General features: G+C 37.3%; 1 protein-coding gene across 1 annotated transcript; it reads right to left on the bottom strand.

Annotated features, from left to right (window-relative positions):
• Window positions 1–6,357: 6,357 nt before the first annotated feature.
• LOC106793847 (paramyosin, long form) lies at window positions 6,358–16,831 on the bottom strand. The gene is made up of 16 exons (XM_014761096.1): window positions 16,470–16,831; window positions 15,876–15,932; window positions 14,849–14,935; window positions 14,594–14,760; window positions 13,255–13,492; window positions 13,049–13,168; window positions 12,805–12,954; window positions 12,562–12,708; window positions 12,275–12,491; window positions 12,042–12,169; window positions 11,804–11,916; window positions 8,365–8,560; window positions 8,161–8,289; window positions 7,696–8,067; window positions 7,145–7,606; window positions 6,358–7,074 (listed from the first exon to the last, which is right to left on the bottom strand). Exons 1-15 carry the CDS (start codon window positions 16,584–16,586, stop codon window positions 7,214–7,216), a joined length of 2,631 nt encoding a protein of 876 aa, XP_014616582.1. The 5' UTR covers window positions 16,587–16,831; the 3' UTR covers window positions 6,358–7,074; window positions 7,145–7,213.
• Window positions 16,832–21,300: the final 4,469 nt, after the last annotated feature.

The following is a 21,300-nucleotide window of genomic DNA, read 5'->3' as shown; positions in this document are numbered from 1 at the left end:
AGACAAATTTTTTCTTGACGATGCAAGCGACGGAAAGAGCTGGTATTGAGAAGAAGTAAACAAAACGTACATGCCATTTATATATTTATTATTTTTAACGAGTTTATCTACACTTTTTTAAATTGATCTTTTCGATGAAATACAAGCAAGCAAGAATCATGATTTTGAAAATATTTTTATCTTATTATATTAGGTCTACCGGAAAGTTCTGTCCAATTGTGTTACTTTAAGTTTTAATCCATATGCACATGTTGATTTGAGACATATATAAAGAAGGTTGCTGGAAGGACAAGAAGTCATAAGTAACGATGGAAAGTATATTATTAAATGTATAAAAATTGTGTTATGTTCTTTCAATTCAAAAACGGATAGAACTTTCCGGTAGACCTAATAATTAACGATAAAATTTTGAAATGTTCAACTATTTGTAATCTTTTCTTTATGCGCAATCGGGGAATAGGTAAGCGAGAAGATAAAACTCTTACATTGAAACAGAAATATTCCAAAACGATACGAATGAAAAGAGAAATTTGCTTGATAAATGGTAGTTTCATAATGCGAAGAGCTTTATCGCAATTTCGTTGATATTGGAAGGCCTTTTATCTACGACCAGTTATCTTTACTGATTGACTTAAATATATATACATACGTATATACGCGTCCACGCGTGTAACGTTTTTAACGTAGATATAACCAAATATTTCTCTTAAGACGTACGCTTTGCAAGTTGATCGCGACATGCTATGGTATTTCCCGCGAATATGTCGAAACGTATTTCCTTTGTAACACAGGAAGGCTGAAATTGAAGGGTGCTAAGCTCAAGAGCGACTGTAAAGTAGTGTGAAAGGAGGAGAGCAAATGAGTTAATGGTAGCGAGAGTGGTTTATGCGAGTATGAAAAAAAAGAAAGAAACAAGTAAACAAAGAAATGAAAAATTGCGAACGAGAGACGCTAATAATAAAAATAAAAAAGAAAGGAAAAAGAGAGAAAGAGAGAGAAAGAAAGATATAAATTGGAGAATCTATATTTTCAGGAATTTTTTAATGGAATGTTACGGGAAGAGAGGCAAAGAGAAAAAGAAGAAGGGAATGAAAAATGTCACCATTCTAATGAGCTACAACGTATGAATTATTGGCGACGTTGTAATCTTTCTTTTATGAGCACAATTTTCTACTATTTTCCCAACGTCTTTCTTTAGTTTCTCTTTTCATCTTCCCCTCTTCTTCTTCTTCTTTTCTTTCTCTTTCGCGTTGAGATCGACAGACAACACGAAAGTGAACGGTTGTTTGGTGTTTGTACGATATGTTGTGTATTTTGTACGACGAAAAGCAATCAATACGAACGAGAGTTTATAAATTTGGCATTGATCGAATGTACGTATGATATGCACTAGCAAGCTTCATTAATAATTATCTTATCCTCTGATAAACATTAATATTTTTGCTACGACGAAGTTGTTTGCAAAGCGTAATATTGTACTTTTTCATATTATGCAAATTATTAGTTTAAAACATCGGGATAGAAAACTTTGGTTATTGCGAAGAAGTACTATGTTTTCACCTAAAGTTCTCTTAATTTATCTTGATAATTTTGCCACGAGTGTCTATTAGCGTACCAACGTTCAACGTTGAATCTCTTTAGTAAAATTTAGTTTATTTTTTTTTTTATAGAAGAAAAGTTAAACGCAGCTCATTTTTTTACTGTAAACCATGAAATAGCTGGTTGAAATGAAACAATAAATAATAACTTTCGAATGATTGTAATAAAATAAAATCAGGCGAATCATTGGAAAGTCGTTGCACGTTGTTTCATTTTTTGGAAATAGTAGTCTGGCGAGGAGTTTAATATTCATTAGAGGATAAGATACTGAATAATAAAGCAGACGACGATAATTTTGTATTGGACGAATATAGCGAGAACGATTGCAAATATGGCAATGCTTTCGTATGTAGTAGTGCTCGCACGATAAGAATAATCGTCGAAGACGAAAGAAAGAAGGCGAGATAGAGATAGAGATACATAGATGAGATGGACAGATAGAGAGGGTTTAATAATCTTCGTCATCCAATAATCAACGTTAAAGTAAATATAATTATGTAGCGAAAGCAAGAGTCCTTTTAAAAAACATAATCGTATTTTTATATATTGTTTTTTTTTATCGATGACACCGCGCTCGGTCGCTGCGTTCACTTCCTCTTCCGTTTTCTAAAAGCATCGGCTATTAAATGCTTCGGGGTTTAAATTATAAGTGAAAAGTCTTAAGTTGAAGAAGAATTTTTGTCGCTTTTCTTTATGATAATATAATTATTCAAGATCGCGATAGAATAACAAAAGAAATAAATCGTTTTTGTTTTCCTAATCTCGGCAAAGAAGCGAACATACATTTATAATTGGCTTTTATGATGGTGTAAGAATGGATTCATTTAATTCAACTGCCGCAGATTGCGATAGAGATAAGACTGAGAAATATTAAAATAATAAATAGTACGGGCGCTGGATACATATCTTACAGGGTTTATGTGAACTTTTCTTAATAAACATAGCAAACGGTGTAGATGATTTTTTACGAAGAAGGTACGGTTGACAGGACCGTAAATTTCGATTCTTCTCACATCGTGACAAGTTTCTTTTCTTCTAACCAGAATTGAAACTAAGGATTATATCCTGTTACACTGTACGATTTATTCCATTAATGGCATAACAAATCGCATGTCCCAGAAGACTGTTTAGATTTAAACTGGTCGGTTATTCGCGATAACCATTATTTATGATCTTACCGAATCTTATAGGGACCTAATAATGAACAGTCAATTTGAAGGTAATTAATGTCTCTCGATAGCTTTGATAATTATTATACTTATATCATTCTCGTATGTAAATCGTAACGAACAAATGGTTCGAAGTAAAACTCTATTTGCTCACCTTTTATGTACATTCCTATTACGAAGTAGGCTAATTTATAAAATATGTAAACGAAAGGGCAAGCCGTACGCGTTGACGAATCTTTATACACGAGTTGCGTGATTAAGTAAATTCATTAGCCGTTTCGATAACGAACGTGGGCCTTTCATCGACGCGATATTTCCGCAGATATTTCCGCAGATATTTCCATACTGCTAGTACAACTCTGTGCCAATACCCAACCAAATGTTAACTAAAGCAGAAAAATTAGTAATGATAATATTAGTTGATGATCTTCGTAATTACATCCTCGCCACTTCCTTTATAATAAATCACACACGTATGATACATGCGCACAGGGACGATACATTTACATACCATATACATATATACCTAGATAAATCTTAGTAAGATTGGCAAGAGTGGAGTTATACGAATATTTAAGGAATACTAAAGAAGAATTCACATTGATGAAACGTTTAAACATTGCCAGTATCGTTCAAAGCTAATTTCTTTGCCGAGAATAGGAAATGATTATTTTCCCAATCGAGAAAAGATGTGTTTCTGAAGCGTCCAATCAATTTCACTAAAATAATTATATCCGACGATGCTAAACTGCCAAATAAAATTTCATCCTCTATCGTTCTTTCTTTCCATCTTAACGGTTTAAGTCAAAACTTGTACAAATGGAGAGTAACAATAAAACGAAGAAAAATATTCCATCATTGTGGCTACATTTATGCCAGTATCAATATCGTTGGAGGGAAGAAGTTGTATTTACCTTTATGACGATACAGTATACACACACGGATATATATATATATATATATATATATATATATATCTACATAGAGTCTAACTTATTTTAAAACTTTTCCAGTTAATTCAAGGGGTATTGCGAAGCAATTGTTAGATACAGGTAGAACCACGTATATTCACGCGAAACAAATTTCTATGTCGCATTGTTTTCCCCTGGGAAAATAGATTAAAAGAATCGTTAAGAAGCTATATGTATATGCCGGTATATATATAGCAAAACAAACAAAATAAAGATACGAAAAGTGATTCCAAATGTGTTAAAGCGAGCTCTTTTTATAGTTACGACTGTAAATAATAGACTTTGAAGTTTTCCAAATCATGGAGTACGATTTTCTGTGAATCATTGAGAGAGAAAGAAAAAGAATTCTAAATAGGAATGATTTTAACAAACTAAATGAGAAGAAAGAATTGCGATTTTTACATTTTCAAGTAGATCGATGAAATTTGTAGGAATGTTCACGATTTGGAAAATATTACTGGGGTTACAAAGACAACAAAGTTAGCGATAAATAGTGATAATCGATGTGGCACAGCTTGGTTTGTACCTTTTCCTTTAGCAAAAACAATCGTTGAAAAAGCATCATCGAACCTTTTTTTATTCATTTTTTCCTTAATAATTATTATTCTATCTGTAATTAATAAATGGAATATTATAAGAATGCGAAAAAAAGTACAAGTTTATAGGAAGTGTAGAATGATAATTGATAAGAGATTTTTTAAATGAAGAGTTTGATATTTTATTTTTATTTATCAAGTACACGATATTTGGCCTACTCTTATTCTCAAAATATGCATAATATTCGTTATCTTCGAAAAAATATGTAACAATTTAAATTACATTTAAGGATACTCTGGTGAAAGATATTTCTTACAATTAACTTGCCTAACAATGGTTCAAACTTGATCTTTTATTCGTTTCTTTTTTTTTCCTTGCGAAAGTACCTCATATTACGACCAGATTTATAAGCGAAAGAATTTCGAAAGGAAAAGCAAACGAATTTTCTGATTCTTCTGCCTTTATAATATATTACGTCATTATATTCGAACGTAGCATAATTAATTTTAAGCGCGTTACTATATAATTGCGTCTAACCATATTTCCTACCACTTTGTTAAAAATATTTATTTTCTTTTTTATTTCTTTCCAATGTATAATAATCCTGTAAATAACGATGTAAATGTTATTCGATCAATTGCGCACCGATAGAACGAACCCTTGTAATTTTCGTAATGGATGGTTGGATCTACGAGTGATGTTGTTTTTTATTCCCTGTAAGATACATATATGCAGTGCTTTTTTTGTGGTGTAACGCACTGGAACGCCGTTCCGGCACCTTTTCTTTATTTTTACAAATAAAGCACTGCATATATGTGTACATACATGCAAGCATACACTTACAGATACGAATAGATAGGTCCGTAGCGATCACATGCCACGTTTGCATTATTATCATCATCGTCATCGTCATCGTCATCGTCATTATCATTTTTACACATGTCTTCTTCGAATAATCCTATTTGTTGATAGATTTTACTCGAGGAGAATGCATTAAGCGATTAGATTTTGATCTTACAAAAGTGTAAGTATTTTATAAAAAGACTGCTCCTCTGTGAGAACGACACAGTGAATTAATTCATTAATGTGTAAGAACTATTGAGTAACCCTTTTGTTACTAATGGCGGCTAATTTTGACAAAGATATAATTGATTTACTGATTATGCGATCGTTGATGTATCATTTTCAAAAAATTTCATTCTACAAAGCATTGTCAAAATAATTTAAAATGCCGAAGACGACTGTTCGTTTGCGAAGTGTACATGCAGGCCTGCCTTAGCGAAAGGGTTCATTCGAGTTTATTCCTATACACACATATACATACATATATACATGCACATACACATATACATACACATAAACATAAAAAATGACGATTGCTCTGCGAAGACTAAAGAAGAATTTAGTTGTCTAACGTGGTGCGCTGTATACGATTGGTAAGAATTCTTAAGTAACTTTGGGACGTTCGGTAAAACTATCTTCATCATATCAGGATTGCGATCACTCGCGATCATCGACGAGGCTACCTCGTGATATTGCGATTCTCGCATAGAATTGTGCGATGTATTCAAAGTACTACAAATAATTTCTTGTTGTACGGAACGTGGCTGGTGTAACGTGGATGAGTCTCTTGTGGTACTGTTAAATAATATATAATATACACAACCCGATAACGCTGATTGTTTATCACTATTATCGATTTGTAATTCGCAAAGATGCGATGTAATCCTTTTACAACGTTTAACGTTTTCGATTTTTACAAATTTTACTATTTTTTCTCACGAGCGTATTACTATCTATATTTTAATAAGTCGTAATCTTGTTTAAATGAAAAAAAAAAAAAGGAAAAAAAGACAAAATGAATGATTACTATTAAAAGGATCTCGTAAACGTTGAACGTCTCAACAGACTCTACTAGATAAATAAAAAAAAGATTGCCACCGAGGTCTATGGGAAATACTTAATTGGCTTGAATAAATGGAGTTTACTTTTAACAGCTTATTGATTGATGCAATCTCTTTATGATATATCCTTACACCATAAAAAAGGATTCGCTAGGAGAGAAAAGAGAGGACTCAACGAGCTTTTGTACTTACGACTTTGAATTTATTTATTAAATTAATATTGACACAGGTTATTGTGTATGTCGTATAGCGAGATTTGTGTGTACGGACAATAATACCTATATGTGTAATAATAGCATAGAATTAACGTTATCCATTTAAATACATGTGCGATAATCGCGAATAGCGCGGCACGACGGAACCTCGGTCGTGTCTCGCTTTCTCACTCTCTCTTATGTTTATTTTCATTACGCGATTAATAATAGCCACATCATTGATAGGATAAGAATAATAATAATTAATGCCGTTTATTTATCCTCAATTTTTCTTTACAACGTTTTATATTTTTATATGTGCACCTGCAGTAAGCTTTTTTATTTTGGTTAGAATCTATTTGTTGTTATATTTTGATCATTTGCTTTGGTTCGATTAAAGTGTCCCGTATTTCTTATTCTTTTCGTTCACGAGAGGAAGTGGAAATTTTCGTTGGATTAAATATATATATAATGTACATATAATATATACATAATGTATATATATATTATGTGTACGTCGAATTTACGACGGGTCGTTCCTTTATAAGTAATAGCAACGTACTTTCGCGTACGATGGCTTTTTAATGATTTACCCGTTGAAAACTCTTTCGGTCCTCCCGTCTTTGGATCGTTCGTCCTGCTGCTTTTGCCGTTGTTGCTTCTGCTACTGTTTTATCGTCGTAGGATTAGAATGATGACTCTGAAAAAAAATTTACTGTTAACGTTAAGGTTACCTAAACGTGTGCAATTTAGGTCAGCAGGATACATACGTTTAAAAGGAGGACGACGTGGCGTTCGAAATGATAATAAGGGTGGCGATGATCTTTGTAACAAAGTTATTACAGCTCCTGCCTCGTCTCCTGGACAAGGTAGACCTGGGAACCGGGTACGGTCGAGGTGGTAACGAAGCTGCGGTGTTTGGCACGAATCAAAGTCAAATTGCTTTCGGCGGTGTCGGCACGATCCTCGGCTGCTTCAAGTTCTCTTTGGAATCGGCGAACCCTGGTCACGCTTTGCTGGGACATGCCCTCTTGTTCTTGGAGTTGTCTCTTATAGATGCACACTTTTTGATTCGCCTTGTCCAACGATTCTTGCAACAAAGCGATGTTCTTCGAATCTTCTTCCACTTGGATCATCACTTCCTTGATGTTTCGTTCCTTCTTTCGCAAAATCTTCACGGTTTCCGAGTGTCTACGTTTCTCTTCGTCCAATTCGAGTTCCAGGTCGCGAATCTACATTTTTCGTTTGTGTTAGATTAGTGCAAATGGAAAAACATTGATTTAATTAGCATTCCAAGTTATTAACACCGTTGTTTTCTTACCCTTGCTTCTAGCTTGCTGATTATGCGTTTTCCGCCAACGATCGCGTTAGCCTCGACTTCCTCCAATCTCACCGACAAATTCTTCACTTCGATTTCAAGCGATTTCTTGATCGCCTCGATTTTCACAATACGTTCTTGTTCCTCGTGAAGAATCTCCACGGTATGCTTCAATTCGTTCTGCACGCGTTGATATCTTTCGTCGCTGACTCGCAACTCCTTGGTAACTTCTTCGTAATCGCCAGCCAAAGTTGTTAATTCTTGTTCGAGCTTAGCCTTGGATGAAGCTATGTTCACGTTGATAGTCGTCAATTCGTTAATACGGCTAACCGACTCTTCGTACTGCTGCTCGACGGTTCTCTTTGCGCGGAGGGCCTTGACAAATATTAATATTATGTTAACCATCGATTTCATTATAAATTTGTTCCTTAGTTAATACCATCTTCTGTTGTAACAAATAGTACTCACGGATTCGTAATTGCCGCGAACTTCCTCGAGCTCGGCCGTCAACGACTGGAGACGTCTCTGGCTGATGCCCAACTGATCCAAGGTTACTTGCAGTTGACGCTGAACTTCGTCGTAATGGGCTTGGAGTTCCTAAGGGATAATAAATGGATGATCGATCAAAGTCTCTCTACGAACTTGAAACTTTTACCGATTGAAAATACGTACGGTAAGGGTTAGAGATTGTTTCTTTATAGTTTTCTGCAAATCGATGTTGTTTTTGTTGGCAACGTCGAGAGAAAGTTCCAACTCGGTAATATGAATCTGGAGCTTCTTCTTTACTCGCTGTACTTCGGTCTTCAGCTTCGTTTCCGCTTCAACGACGCGAGCATTCAATTGCTCGATTTCAATGCTGGTCTGTTTGCTAAGTTAATGTCATAGATCATGATAATATATCGAATAATATTGATTTTTAGCGAAATATTTGCAAAGCATAAAGCGTCAAACAAAAAGCAAAAAAGTGACTGATTGTTTTGGGGATAAAGTTGATTTTATGGGAAGCTAGGAGGTAGTTAGAATAATCGAAAGGAATTGTGAATAAATTGGAAAGCAATAACAGATTAATTGATCGATGCTATATCGAAGTTTCATAGTTTATTCAAGTTTACCCTTGTATGAACATTTAGGTATTTTTAACACACAAATGCTGTCGTTTAGCGGTTCGTGTACCAGAAACGGTTAAAATATTTATAATCCAATATGGGGTCACGTTCGCGATAGGCAAATTCTTGTCGAATCCGCTTCCGAGTGTCTCGATACCTCTTGTCCAGAAAATAATTGCTCGATTTCTTCTCGTATCCTCGTAGTTCCTCGCTAAGAATATCGAGAGGTTCCGTTAGTTTACCCTCGTCGAACATCAATTTGGACCTTTTCTCAATCAATTTGTGGCGATCTATCTCATCCGCGGAGGCACAACCCATTTCTATTCGATATTTTCGAATATCGGCAAGTTCGCGGCTCGTGCTAAGATTTTTCAGAGCCTCGGCTCTAAGTTGAAATTCGATAGCTTTCGCAGATTTGCCGCGATAACTCTTGCCGCGATCCATAGCGTCTTGGACTTCTTTCAACATCTGAATATCCTTTAGAGCTTGCATCTTGAGGTCGGCTAAAGCTTTCAGTTCCGCGTCTCTCGATATACACGTCGTTTTCGCACGTTCGCCCAGCCAAAATGGAGAAGCTCGGTTGAGGATGTTCTGCGTCACTCGACTGGCGTGTATAGTCTTCGCCAGGCTAAAGTCCGTTCGTTTTGCTATCTTCAAACGTGAAAAGAGGAAGTCTTGTTAATCTTTAGACGATTTTATTTCTTCAAATTCCTCACTCGCGCAAGACAGTTTATCTTTGCTCAAAGGAGCCTAACCAGAGCCTGTTACTTTTCTTTTTCTCTCTCTCTCTCTTTCTTTCTAAACTTAGAAATGTAGTAGTTATAGACCGAAACTCTCGAGTTGCACGACTACCGTAGCACGACTGACTGACTGACTACGTTCGATCGGGTCTGGGTGACGCGAGATGGATTTTTTTCCATCGCTCGAGCGACTTGGCAAACGGCTCACCGGGAGACGAAGATGAAGAGAAACGCTCCAAATAATAGACTGCCAACAAAACGTTTGACGCGCTTTCGCGATATTTTTATTGTTAGTCGTCCTTGTTACCGAGCAGCTACAGGGTTAAGGGTTATCGCTGAAAAATCTTTTGATCGGCAGGAAAAGAGAGAAAAGAGAGGGGGAAAGAGAAAGATGCGACGAGCTAAGCATTCATCTTCCTTTTTGTTTTCTTTTTTGATCTTAGCTACACTCGCCCGCTCAAGACAATCACTTCCGCTGTACTAAATTTAGCAAGCGAAAAGGTCAAGTGGCTCGCCCGATCAGTGTTTTCTTTAGCGAGGAAAACGCATTTCCTTCGTTATTTATACGCGTTCGATTATTTCAACTTGATCTGAAATGAAAAAGACCTATTTTGTTTTTTATTTTCAATTCTTTTCGTTTCGTACCTTGAAGCGAGATAGATGATCTCTCGCTTGATCCTCGGCGTCGATCGCTCGTTTTATCAAATTTTCCTTGTCATAGGTTTGCAATTTTTCATCCTCCCACAAAAATCTGCCATCTGACCAAGGTAAGTCAGGAAACAGAACTCTCCTTCCATTTCCTTCCAATCGACCTAACGCCGATCTCGATCTTTCTTGCGTTTCTTTCCTTCGATCGATATAATCCAACATTGGCTGATAATAATTCATACCGTATCCATAATTCTTATCGTACACGTATGTTGGCCAGTGATGCCATCTTGGCTCAAGTGGCATTTGATTAGGCGGCATGTAACCCGCCATTTTGTCTATTCGGCTTTTCTTTCTAGCTTCCAAACGCCTAACGCTATCGATCTCGTTCTAAGTTTCCTTATGCTCGACGAGATCCTTTTTAATACGATCCGAAAGTATGACTAATACTACCGAGCATTTTCGTTGAGCTATCTAATGATAATTAGGCCGAAGCTATGACGGCATCTTTTGCAAAATTTTCTTTTGTAATTGCCACATTGAGAACAAGCAATCGTCACCTTTTAATAACGATTGGATCGCGACTAGTTTTATTATTAGGCTGAGTCTGCATAGGTGTCAACCGAAGTTGTCATTCATTAGCGTTATGTTCTCATTAACTTCTCATTATCTTTTTATTCTTCTTCGTGAATAACGATAGTCATTTCAATTCTCGACGACGCACTATTTTAATTCAACAAATCTTCCACTTTTCTAAATTTCATTTTAATCGATGAAAATAAAATCATTTAATTTAATCGTTTGAACTAAAAGGGGTCTTTACACACACACATTACTAAGCGCCATCCTATTGTAATATGTTGATTGTAGGAGCTAATAGGAGTGATCGATCGTTCGATAGCGGTTCGATTTTCGCGGTCGCCGACACTTTGTACGTTTCATACAAATAGATTAAGTATAAATAGTAATTGGGTCGATATAGTAGTCGGATGAATCGTTCTTCAAATTGATCGTATTTTATAAATAACAGGATGTGATATATACAATTAATTAAAAGCATATACATTGTTGTTTACTAATTGTCTATGCATGCGTATTATGAGTTAATCAAAATGTAGTGGCGCGTATTTCACATATTTACGAACCTTAGTCGCGTGATCATTTATTAAATCGACGAACATACTCATTTCTTTATATATATAAATAAAAAATATTCTTTATATATATATAATTCACAGCAAGTGAAAAGGTAATGAATCTCAATAGGTTTCATTCACCGTGCGAATAAATTACTCAATATATTGTTTTATTTCGTAAATAAATTAACAAGGGGAAAGCTCAGTTGACAGAAAACCGATTTTTTTTAAATTCTACGCAGTTGTAGGAAATCGTTTCAGATGGAAAAATAAATTTCGTAGAGTTTTGTTAAAAAAAAAATTTATAGATAAACTATACATGGGTGGGTTGAAAAGTCTTAAAGCCTTACACACGAAAAGGGTTATATAAAATTCACACAACATAAAATGACTATAAGATTTAATGTTAATAGTAAAAATTGAACTCTCATTAAATTTAAAGATTAAAAAAAAGAGAACATTTTACAAAGCAACTACTTACCGAATAATTTCGATTTCTTCGTCCTTCTCAGCAATACGACGCTCATACTCGTGACGAAGTTGGCTCAATTCGGCTGATAGTCTTTGCGAACGTTGTTCTTCTATCTTGCGACCCTGAAATTGAGCTTCTTGCATTAAAATCCAATTTGGAGATCGTGTATTAAGATTGAAGGTGAACGAAAATAGAGATAAGAGAATTAATAGGAAATTTAGTAAGAGACGAGATTAAAGTTACTAACTGCTTCAGCTTCTTTATAAGCAGCAGCAAGTTCTTCGCGTTCATTTTCTAAACGACGAAGTTCCAATTCCAATTCATGTAGTCTACGGTTCATGTCAGCTAACTGATTCTTGGCATCGCCGAGATCATCTATAAACAAATTCATTGATGCACATTTTCAAATATATATATATATATATATGCATATAAAATGCTGGCTTATGTTGTTATCGTTACTCTTATTTATTAACTTACCACCCAATTTTTTGTTTTCGCGAATCAGTTGTTCTTTGATTTCGCGGGTCTTGTCGAGTTCAGCATTCGTACGTTGTAATTCCTGTTGCTTGTTACGGAAATCGCGTTGACTCTGCTCATACATAGCCACAGTCTCATCGAGACGAGATTTCAATTCGATTTGTATCTTCTCCAAATGTTCGACACGTTTTTGCAATTCCCGGGCAGTTCCATTAGCCTGAAATCAAATATTAGTTCAATTGAATTGATCACAATCGAATATAGATGCAAAAATAAATGATTTTTACCTTTTCAAGATCGATGATGAGAACTTCTACTTCGGACTGAAGACGAGATTTTTGTTTCTCGAGATTGTTAATTTTCACGAGAAGAGTTTCGATCTGTTCTTCTTGTTCTTGGATACGAGCAGCATACTTGCGACGTAATTCTTCGACCTAGGAGTAAAACGAATAGAATCGATCATTAAAAAGAAAAATATCGTTGATTGTTCGAAAGAGAGAGACTATATCCGACAATAATAAATATTGCACCTCTTCTGCTCGAGCATTAGCTTCAGTCTCGTATTTCGATCTCCATACAGAGACTTCGCCATTAGATTTGACCAATTGACGTTCAATGTCCAATCGTGCTTCAGATTCTTCTTCCAATTGAACCCGAACAGATTCCAACTCCACCTCGACCTGTTCCGCGAACATTTGTCAATTTATACTTTTATTTTTATTTTATGTCAGAGAGAGAAAAATGATCAATATTTGTTAGGGACAGATAATAGACCTGGTGTAAAGATGCTTCGACCAATGAACGACGGCGTTCTTCATCTTCGAGACGGCGACGAGAGTCCTCGAGTTGTCCAACGATTTGGGTCTTTAGATAAGTCACGTTTTCGATGTTTACCTAAAAAGAAAATTCAATAACAAGTTTAAGAAAATTTGTGTAAAGTCAGTGATTCTATTTTCTTCCGGTTTCCAATCCTATCTTACTTTTAAATCCTGTACTTCCTTCGTCAATTCGATGTTCTCCTGTGAAAGGCGAGTCTTATGACTAGTGATGTCAACGATAGTACGATTCAGTTCCTCGATTTTCACGTTCAACTCCGATATATGAACTTCGAGTTTCTCCACTGTCTTGAAAGACATCAACTTCTCTTTCGTGACATTATCCAGCTGGGCAAGTAATTCGTATACTTCCTGCTGGAATTTCGACTTTTCCTTGTCAGCCCTGCAATATTTAGGCGATAAGTCGATCGATCGCGAACCAATATCGAAAAGAAAACAAAAGCACCTTCTATTCGTTCATGATTTCAATTAAAAAATGGTCCTAAGTGGCAATAGAGTAGGATAAGTGCCATATATAACACCAAAATATAACACGATTGATGAGTAAAGTAAGAGTAGAGAGAGAGAGAGGGAGAGAGAGTAGTGAATGGGCCGAACGTGAAGCAAAAGGCAGAGCGGACGCCATGACATCGATCATGTATTCTCTCGCGACACTTGGCACTCTTTTCAAATGGAAATCTCAAGAATATTATCTCGTTTCTTCTCGTAAAGCACATAATAGAGGGTGTAAGGTGTCGTTTTCTCGATTCCGAGTATAGTGGGGATTCGAGCTAGTCGCGTGTACTAATATGGCGCGGCAATGTGGGCTTGAGTATTACCGCGCGAGTCGCACGGGTAAAAATAGTCATAAGCCGTGTGTGTATACGTGCGAGGCAAAAGGGAAAGAGAGTAAGAGAGTGTTGAGAGAGAGAGAGAGAGAGAGACACACGAAGTGGCGCTATTTTAACAAGGTCCATCGCGTTAATGTCTCTTTTTCCTTCTCGACTTCGCTAACAGGTGGAACGACACGATTTCCTGCTTTTATTTTTCTCTCCGAGTACTTTTATAATAGTCGTATTTCCAATTATATTTTCTCAAAGGAGGAACTAGACCGTTCCCTACGTAACGATGACAAGTTTTTCGTAAATACGTCATCGTCGTTGTGTTTAGTCGGAGAAAAAGCTGATGGCGATAGAGTCGACTCGGACGCCTCGAGTATTACGAGGCAAGGTAACTATGTTTAGAATTGCCGAGGTAGCGAGTCTTCGTGTATTTCAGGTGCGAGTAACTCTGCAGCTTGGACTAGGGCCAATATCGCAAGCATAATCCGTGCAAATTTTCAAACGTATACATACATCTATGTACTTTCGTCCGCGCGGAGATAAGCTATAAATAGATTATGAATATCCTGATTCAGTAGCAGACGGAGATACGATTCTCTCTCTATTTCTCACCCTTTGATATTTTTATATTTTGTATTTATCCTAAGAAGAATTTCACCAACCTGGCGCGAGCTTTCGAAAGCTGATCGATTTGATCTTGGAAGTCGACGACGACCTCTTGATGTTTCTTTCGCAAAAGATGAGCAGTTTCTTCGCTCTCGAGATGAACATCCTCCAAAAGTTTGCGCAACTTGGCTAGTTCCGTGTCCCTTTTCTTGTTGATTTCAAACTACGACGAGAGCAGCAAGTGATACATCATAGGCTCTCTTCCACCTTCCTTCGAAATCATACCAAGAATAGGAGGATCAAAAACTTACCTGGGATTCGGCACCACCCTCGGCCTCTTCGAGACGTTCGGATAACTGGATGACTTGCACGCTCAAATCAGCGCGCTCGCGTTCGATCTGTGTAAACAAAATGAATGATATTTATTCTTACGTTATTAATTAAGATAGTAAAGCACGATACATCGAATCGTAAGAGATTCTTATGAAAAAGGAAACCAAGTTGATCGTAACTTTGCGCGGTTTGATTATTCCGGTGCAAGCTTGACGTCAGGTTTCTATTCACCGCGAATAGAACGATCTAATTTCGGACAGAGTCACTCTATATCGGGAACTTTATTCATGTTACAAATGAGGCGTTTATCGCTACCGGAGAATCACGCGATACGTTTTTTCTCGCAATCTTGTTTGAAACATAAACTTTAGATATAATAAAAAAAAAGAAAAAAAGATCAATTGCAATTGTGATAATATTAATAAAAATAATTTATAAGAAATATCTTATCGTGGAATCTTATAGATATTCGAAATGTCGAGGAAATATTTGGCAGTAGTACGAGTCAATAATTAAGTCGACGTCTAAAGAAATTATTTATTCCGGTGATTATATATTTGAGGATGGATATTGTTCTTAAATAAAAAAAGGTTCATTTATTTTGAGATCCATCTTGAGAAAGTTGGCATTTTTGAAATCGTATTATTATTCACGATCGTTATTTTTAAGATCGCACCAACCAACGAAAGTTATTCTTCGCGCAAAGCGGCAGATCCGCGTCGGCAACATACTTCGAAGGAATGTCGGAACGTTTCGAGAGCCGCGCATCCCCAAAAATAGATCGGACTGTAGAGCTGGACATTTCGACATCCTGTCGTTCCCCCAGCCCCCCTGCCCCTTCATTACGGCTTTCGGACCGATGGACCATGGTCTTACATTTTTCTCTATTTCGTTCTGGAGGGTCACAAAAATCAGGATCCAAAAGGGATTTGTCTTTTTTCGTAAGAAAAATTCTTTCTCCTTTTTTATTTTCTTTCTTTCCCCCCCCCTTTCCATCAGACTTACCCTCTGACGCAGCTCTCTCTCGGACTCCAGATCATCCTGCAGTAGACGAATCTTGTCCTGAAATGAGAAAGAACGAAGTCCTGTAATGAGGGTTGATCTTCTTTTGACTCGCTTTTTATTCGCTCGAAATCAGAGTACGCTTTACGTAACGAAGGAAAATCGCGATTAGGGAAATTTTGTTAGGCATTTTGATAATTCGAGGAAAAGTATTCTATATGTCACGAACGGACGTAAAAAAAAAAGAATTTGACGGGATCGTCGATTGGAATGAAATAATAAGAGCGATCGGCCATTGATTGCCGGCGAACGTAAATACGTACAACTATTTCGATAGGTTAGCGTTCGAATAGCTCGAGTTAAACACTTTCTATTGGCACTAAGATGGTCCTTATGGTCACTGAACTTGCGCGCATCACTGCCATTCCATTCGGATCACTCCTCACTTTGCTTACTCGCCGAAGACACTATATATCTTTTTTTTTTATTTTTGGTTTCTTTTGTCTAGTCCAGGCCTGGTTATAGTACGAAGAGATGGGCTCTAAGAATATCTAATAGAATGTTTTCACAGGTGATAGGATGGGAATGAGAACCTACCTCGAGTCTGGAGAGAGCGCTCAGGTCGGCGCTGTATTCGATGCTGACATCGGCAGAGCCTGCACCGCCGGTTGAACGGTACGTGTATTTTGAAGTTTTCGCGACGGCCGAAGACATTATCGATCTCTTCTACTGTAATCCTTTGATTTTCGATCGATGGACACAACAAAATATATGAGAGTATATCCTGTATTTCGGTCGCTCAACAAGAACTCGGGCTTAATACTAATTCGGACTAATAACTTAGTCTTTTGCACGTCCGTTCGCTTCCTCGTTCTCGTTGTTCCTCCTGTTCGGCGTTTCGGAGCCGACCAGCGCCCTACTCGTAGTGCGCGACCCGTCGTCGTTCGTATGGCGCGCCGGCCGCCCCATGGCTTCCTCAAAATTCGACGCTCAACGCAGGCGCACTAGATCCTCTCCCTCTATACACTTCCGAGTCGAGTCACCACCAACGAGAATAACAATCCTCTTATTCTCTTATCGAGCCGCCCACGCCATGTACTAATCGTTCTCTCTTTCTGATCTTATGGAAAACGACATCTTACCTATGTTTCTCTTTTTTTTTTTCTTTTTTTTTGTATCTAATGACAATTATGTTCGAACACCGCGCTTATCCAATTTATTTAGAAAATTTATATTTGAAATAGGACGAAGTTTTACGTTAGATCTTCTCGATACTCTAAATAATAAAAAAAGGTACCTAATTGATCGACCAAAAGTATTCCGATTTAGAATAATTAAAACAATTTTTCGATCGATATATGTTACAGTTTGCTTTGATGAATATAATCGTCATCGGTATTTTGCTAGAATTACGGATGAATCGAATGATAAAGTCATCGAATGGTATTTGATTATGACGAAGGGAGGGGAGAGGGATGAATTTATTCGTCTTTCATTTGGAAAGAAGTAAATATCTTGGCGATCTTCTTTCTCCGGTGTTCCGACAGATTTTCACACAATTTCCTCGAGTCTCCCACCTCAAGCCAAGAGCGTTGAGTGTCTATAAAAGGTCGCCGAGCGATGGTGGGCAAAGACGTTCGGTCGGCCTAGCCGGGAGCTCCACGAGTAATTTGAGATTTGGCCCCTTCTCTTTGCTACTTCATCCCTACTTTGTCATCTCCTCCCCAGAAAGGAGGAGATGTGGCTCACCCTGGTGGAGAATTCCAGTTGCAAGAGAGATCATCTTTTTCGTACTTCTCATCGGATCCGTAGACCAGAATAAACATCAACCTCCTTCTCTCTCTCTCTCTCTCCCTCTCTTCTTTTTCTACTAATTGCCCTGTACTTTCTACGCATCTGCGTTTTCGATTAGAATCTTCTAATTAAACCGTCTTTTTTTTCGTTTCATCTACTTTTTTACCCTTTTCTCTTCGGAACAATGAATTATTTATCTACGTATCTACGAGCAGTACATTAAGCAAGGGCTTACGCGTATTTATTTAAAAATACGTACAAGAAACTAGATACTCTTTCTATTCGACAGCGTTCCTGTTTTTCTCAATCCGGTTAAACGACGGTATCCATGGATGCTTCCGGAGCGTCGTGAAAGCGCACTGCCCTAATTTCCTATAAATATCCCGACTCCTGTTCGGCTGCAATTCTCATGCGTTGTATCGAAAGATCTTGACTTCTTGACCATCTGTTTAGTGTTTATAAACATGGCCTCTCACCGATCGACATGTAAACTTGACCCCGCTCCCCCTACATCACTCTCTCTATCATGTCCACCATATTAGTCGCAAAAATGTTCGTCCCTTCAAATTTCATCGTAAAATGTTCAATTTATCCTAATCTCTCGTAATAATATAGCTTTATCGATCATTGAGACAGTTTGATCGAGCATAGAGTGTAGCAGGTGGTAGCTCTTAGTCAGTTCTCATAGATCTTTTATTAACGAGGAAACAGCTGAATTCAAAGCTTTGGATTAAAAGGAACACATTGAGGATATTTAGAGAATACGAATATGCGCGCGTGTGCTGTACGATCTTGCGCGTCCTTTCGATCCAGATCGAATAGAATTCAGGTCATCGTAACTGGATGAACACATCCATATCAAATTTCTCCGAAATCCATAAACTGGCTGTTCGAGTACGATTACGTAAGGATTAAGTTGTATCGAAAGAAAGAATATAAATAATTGTAATGTACGCGGGATATACATAAGTAATATTATATCGTCGTTAAATTTCGGTTGGAAAGAATTTATGAATTTGTAAAAGATAGACGATAAACGTTCGATAAATACTATACGCGATTTAAAGCACGATCCCGCGAAGAGCCGTTGACTCAGCGTCCAAAATCGTCGTGAAAAACGTCGAGCATAACTTTTCGGCATTGCGAGCAAAATCTCAAGATGACTAAGTTGTTCTATTCTTATCTTAACAGTGTATCCTTTGTATCTATTGGGAAAGTAGAGTAAGCTCGAAAGCCTTTATTTCGAACATGAGTTGTTCGTTTAAAAATGAGGACTTATAAGATGCATGTAAACAAGTACGTGTACGAAATGACGATGCATCCATATTTTAATAATAATGAGTAACGAATAATTGAATCATTTTATTGCTATGATTTTTCGTATATATTAATAAAATTAAAAGCTCATAGCTTATAGATAAATTTATTTATCAGCGCATGTAAAAGACGAGTAATATTTTGTAAAGACGACAGTTATATATATTTGTCGTCTTTTAATACACGTCACATAGATCATTGAATGTGCAATTCGTCTTGATCGATGTTGATTAGCGGCGTCATCGTTGTCGCAAACTTCTCGCCAATTCGCGACACTAATATTTGGCACAATAATTGAAAGCTTTCGAGACATTTTATTAGACGATAAAAGATTTGCGAGTTTTCAATTTCAATAAAGAGAATTTAAATTTGAAAAAACAACTCAAATGGATTCAAATAATGAAAATGGATATTTCACGGGTGGATCTTTTATAAGTTATCGGAAATTTTTGGATCATGATACACTGGTGCCATCTTCTTAGGAAAGAATATACTGGCACCGTAGGAAGATATTTAACTTCGATCGGTACGTACACCGGAGCACAACTTCCTCAAGCAGAAGGTAACTTGCATCGCGTTTATCGCACGAATTTGAAAGCTTCACCGAAGTTGGCAGCACGGTTCCTCAGCGAGGAAAAAAACAAAGTGTCCAAATTTAAAATAGAAAAGTATTATCCAATTTCAGCGAAGAGAAAGAAGAAAGAAAAACTTTGTAATAAAATTTCATATGCAACAATTTCAATTCTTCTTCGTCATTTATTAGAGATATTATGTTAGAAAATAAGAGACGAACGGTAGGATAATCTAAAGTTTTCAAGAAAGTCGAGTTCTCTGTATCAAGATTAGAGACTTATTGTTAATTTTTGTTGCGGTCGCTAAAATTTCTAAGAAAAAATCATCGGGTACTGTTCGACAGAGGTAGTAATTCTCTGCTACTATATTTTTTCTTACACTTAAAACGAAATTATGCGGATGGTCTTTGGAAGAAGGAAGGAGGGTAATTGACCCTGTTTCGCGCAAAATCGTGAAGAATGTTGCAACGAGACAAAAAGAAAGAGGGAACAATAAGGGATAAATAATGAAAGATATAATAAATAAAGAAAGAAAGGTCTTAAATTTTTGCTATAGAAAAGTTCACGAGGAGTTGGAAGTTTTACTCGAGGAAACGTGAAGGGAGAGGATAAAAGAAGCTATTCTTAAAATAGGGCTCGAGTCGGAAAGGGGCGAAGAGGAGGGAATACGACGTGCCTCGCGGGTCGGCGGTCCTTCGGGGTCCGAACTTTGTCCGAAACGAAGCGCCGCTACGAAGGCGCTCTTCTTCTTCTTCATTCTCATCGGAGCCTCATTTACGAATCGTTCAAACTTCGATCGGTCGATTCGTTTTACGTCGTGTCGAGGCTCCGACTATTTCTAACCCTTTCTTTCTTTCCTTCTTTCCTTCTCCTTCTCCTTCTCCTTCTCCTTCTCATTTTCTTTTTCACAAATCACTCGTACGAAAGCTTACGAAAGTTCGCGCCGGTGATAGTGTCTTACTGATTGTGATAGTTATTTTGATGGTGGTTGTGGCGGTGGTGCTGGTGCTAGTGGCAATAGTGGTGTATTCTATGCTTGTGAAACCACTTGTGATTCTTGTATACTACACCACGAATAACGAATCTACTTCGAAGAGAATTTGCATTTTTTCTCGCTTTGAAAGAGGATCATGGCGTCTTATAGGACATATGTAAGTTCTTTCAGATATAGGAGAGGAGTCGAGATACGCGTTAGTTTGTCAATACATGCATACAAGTATAAAATTATTCGTATAAATATTCTGATAATATCGTAGCGAGTTATTTGGTTGATTCGGAAAGAAAGCTAGGAGCTTTCCACGAGATTGTGTACTCATGGATAGACATAGAGATGAAAAGATTAAAGTATGGTTGATTGGTTGACTGGCTGACTGAATGGATAACCGAGTGACTGATGGTCGCTAAGGGGTAACGAGATGCAAATATTTATCGAAGGATATGAAACGTCGCAGAAGTTTGGCGTGGAAATGTTGGGTGTGCCTTGGATACGAGGAGAGAGGGGGAGAGGGAGAGGGGGGAGAGAGAGAGAGAGAGAGAGAGATTTGTGAACTAGAAGTCGACGCGTCGGCGATGGCGTAGCTAGCAAAATTAGCCGGGTCTTTCCCATACGACGCCTGCCTGCCATGCGCACGTGTACACGTGTTTGTCTTTCTTCGTGTAGATAACACATATATACATGAGAGAGAGAGGTATGCTTGTGTAAGACTTTCTTCCGGTGCACAGTGCTATACTTGAAATATAGGCGG

Source organism: Polistes canadensis, unplaced genomic scaffold, assembly GCF_001313835.1.
Source record: "Polistes canadensis isolate GaletaPanama2010 unplaced genomic scaffold, ASM131383v1 scaffold_1, whole genome shotgun sequence".
NCBI classification, from domain to species: domain Eukaryota; kingdom Metazoa; phylum Arthropoda; class Insecta; order Hymenoptera; family Vespidae; genus Polistes; species Polistes canadensis.
Note: the sequence above shows the minus strand (reverse complement) of the source record. Positions and strands in the feature narration are given on the sequence as shown.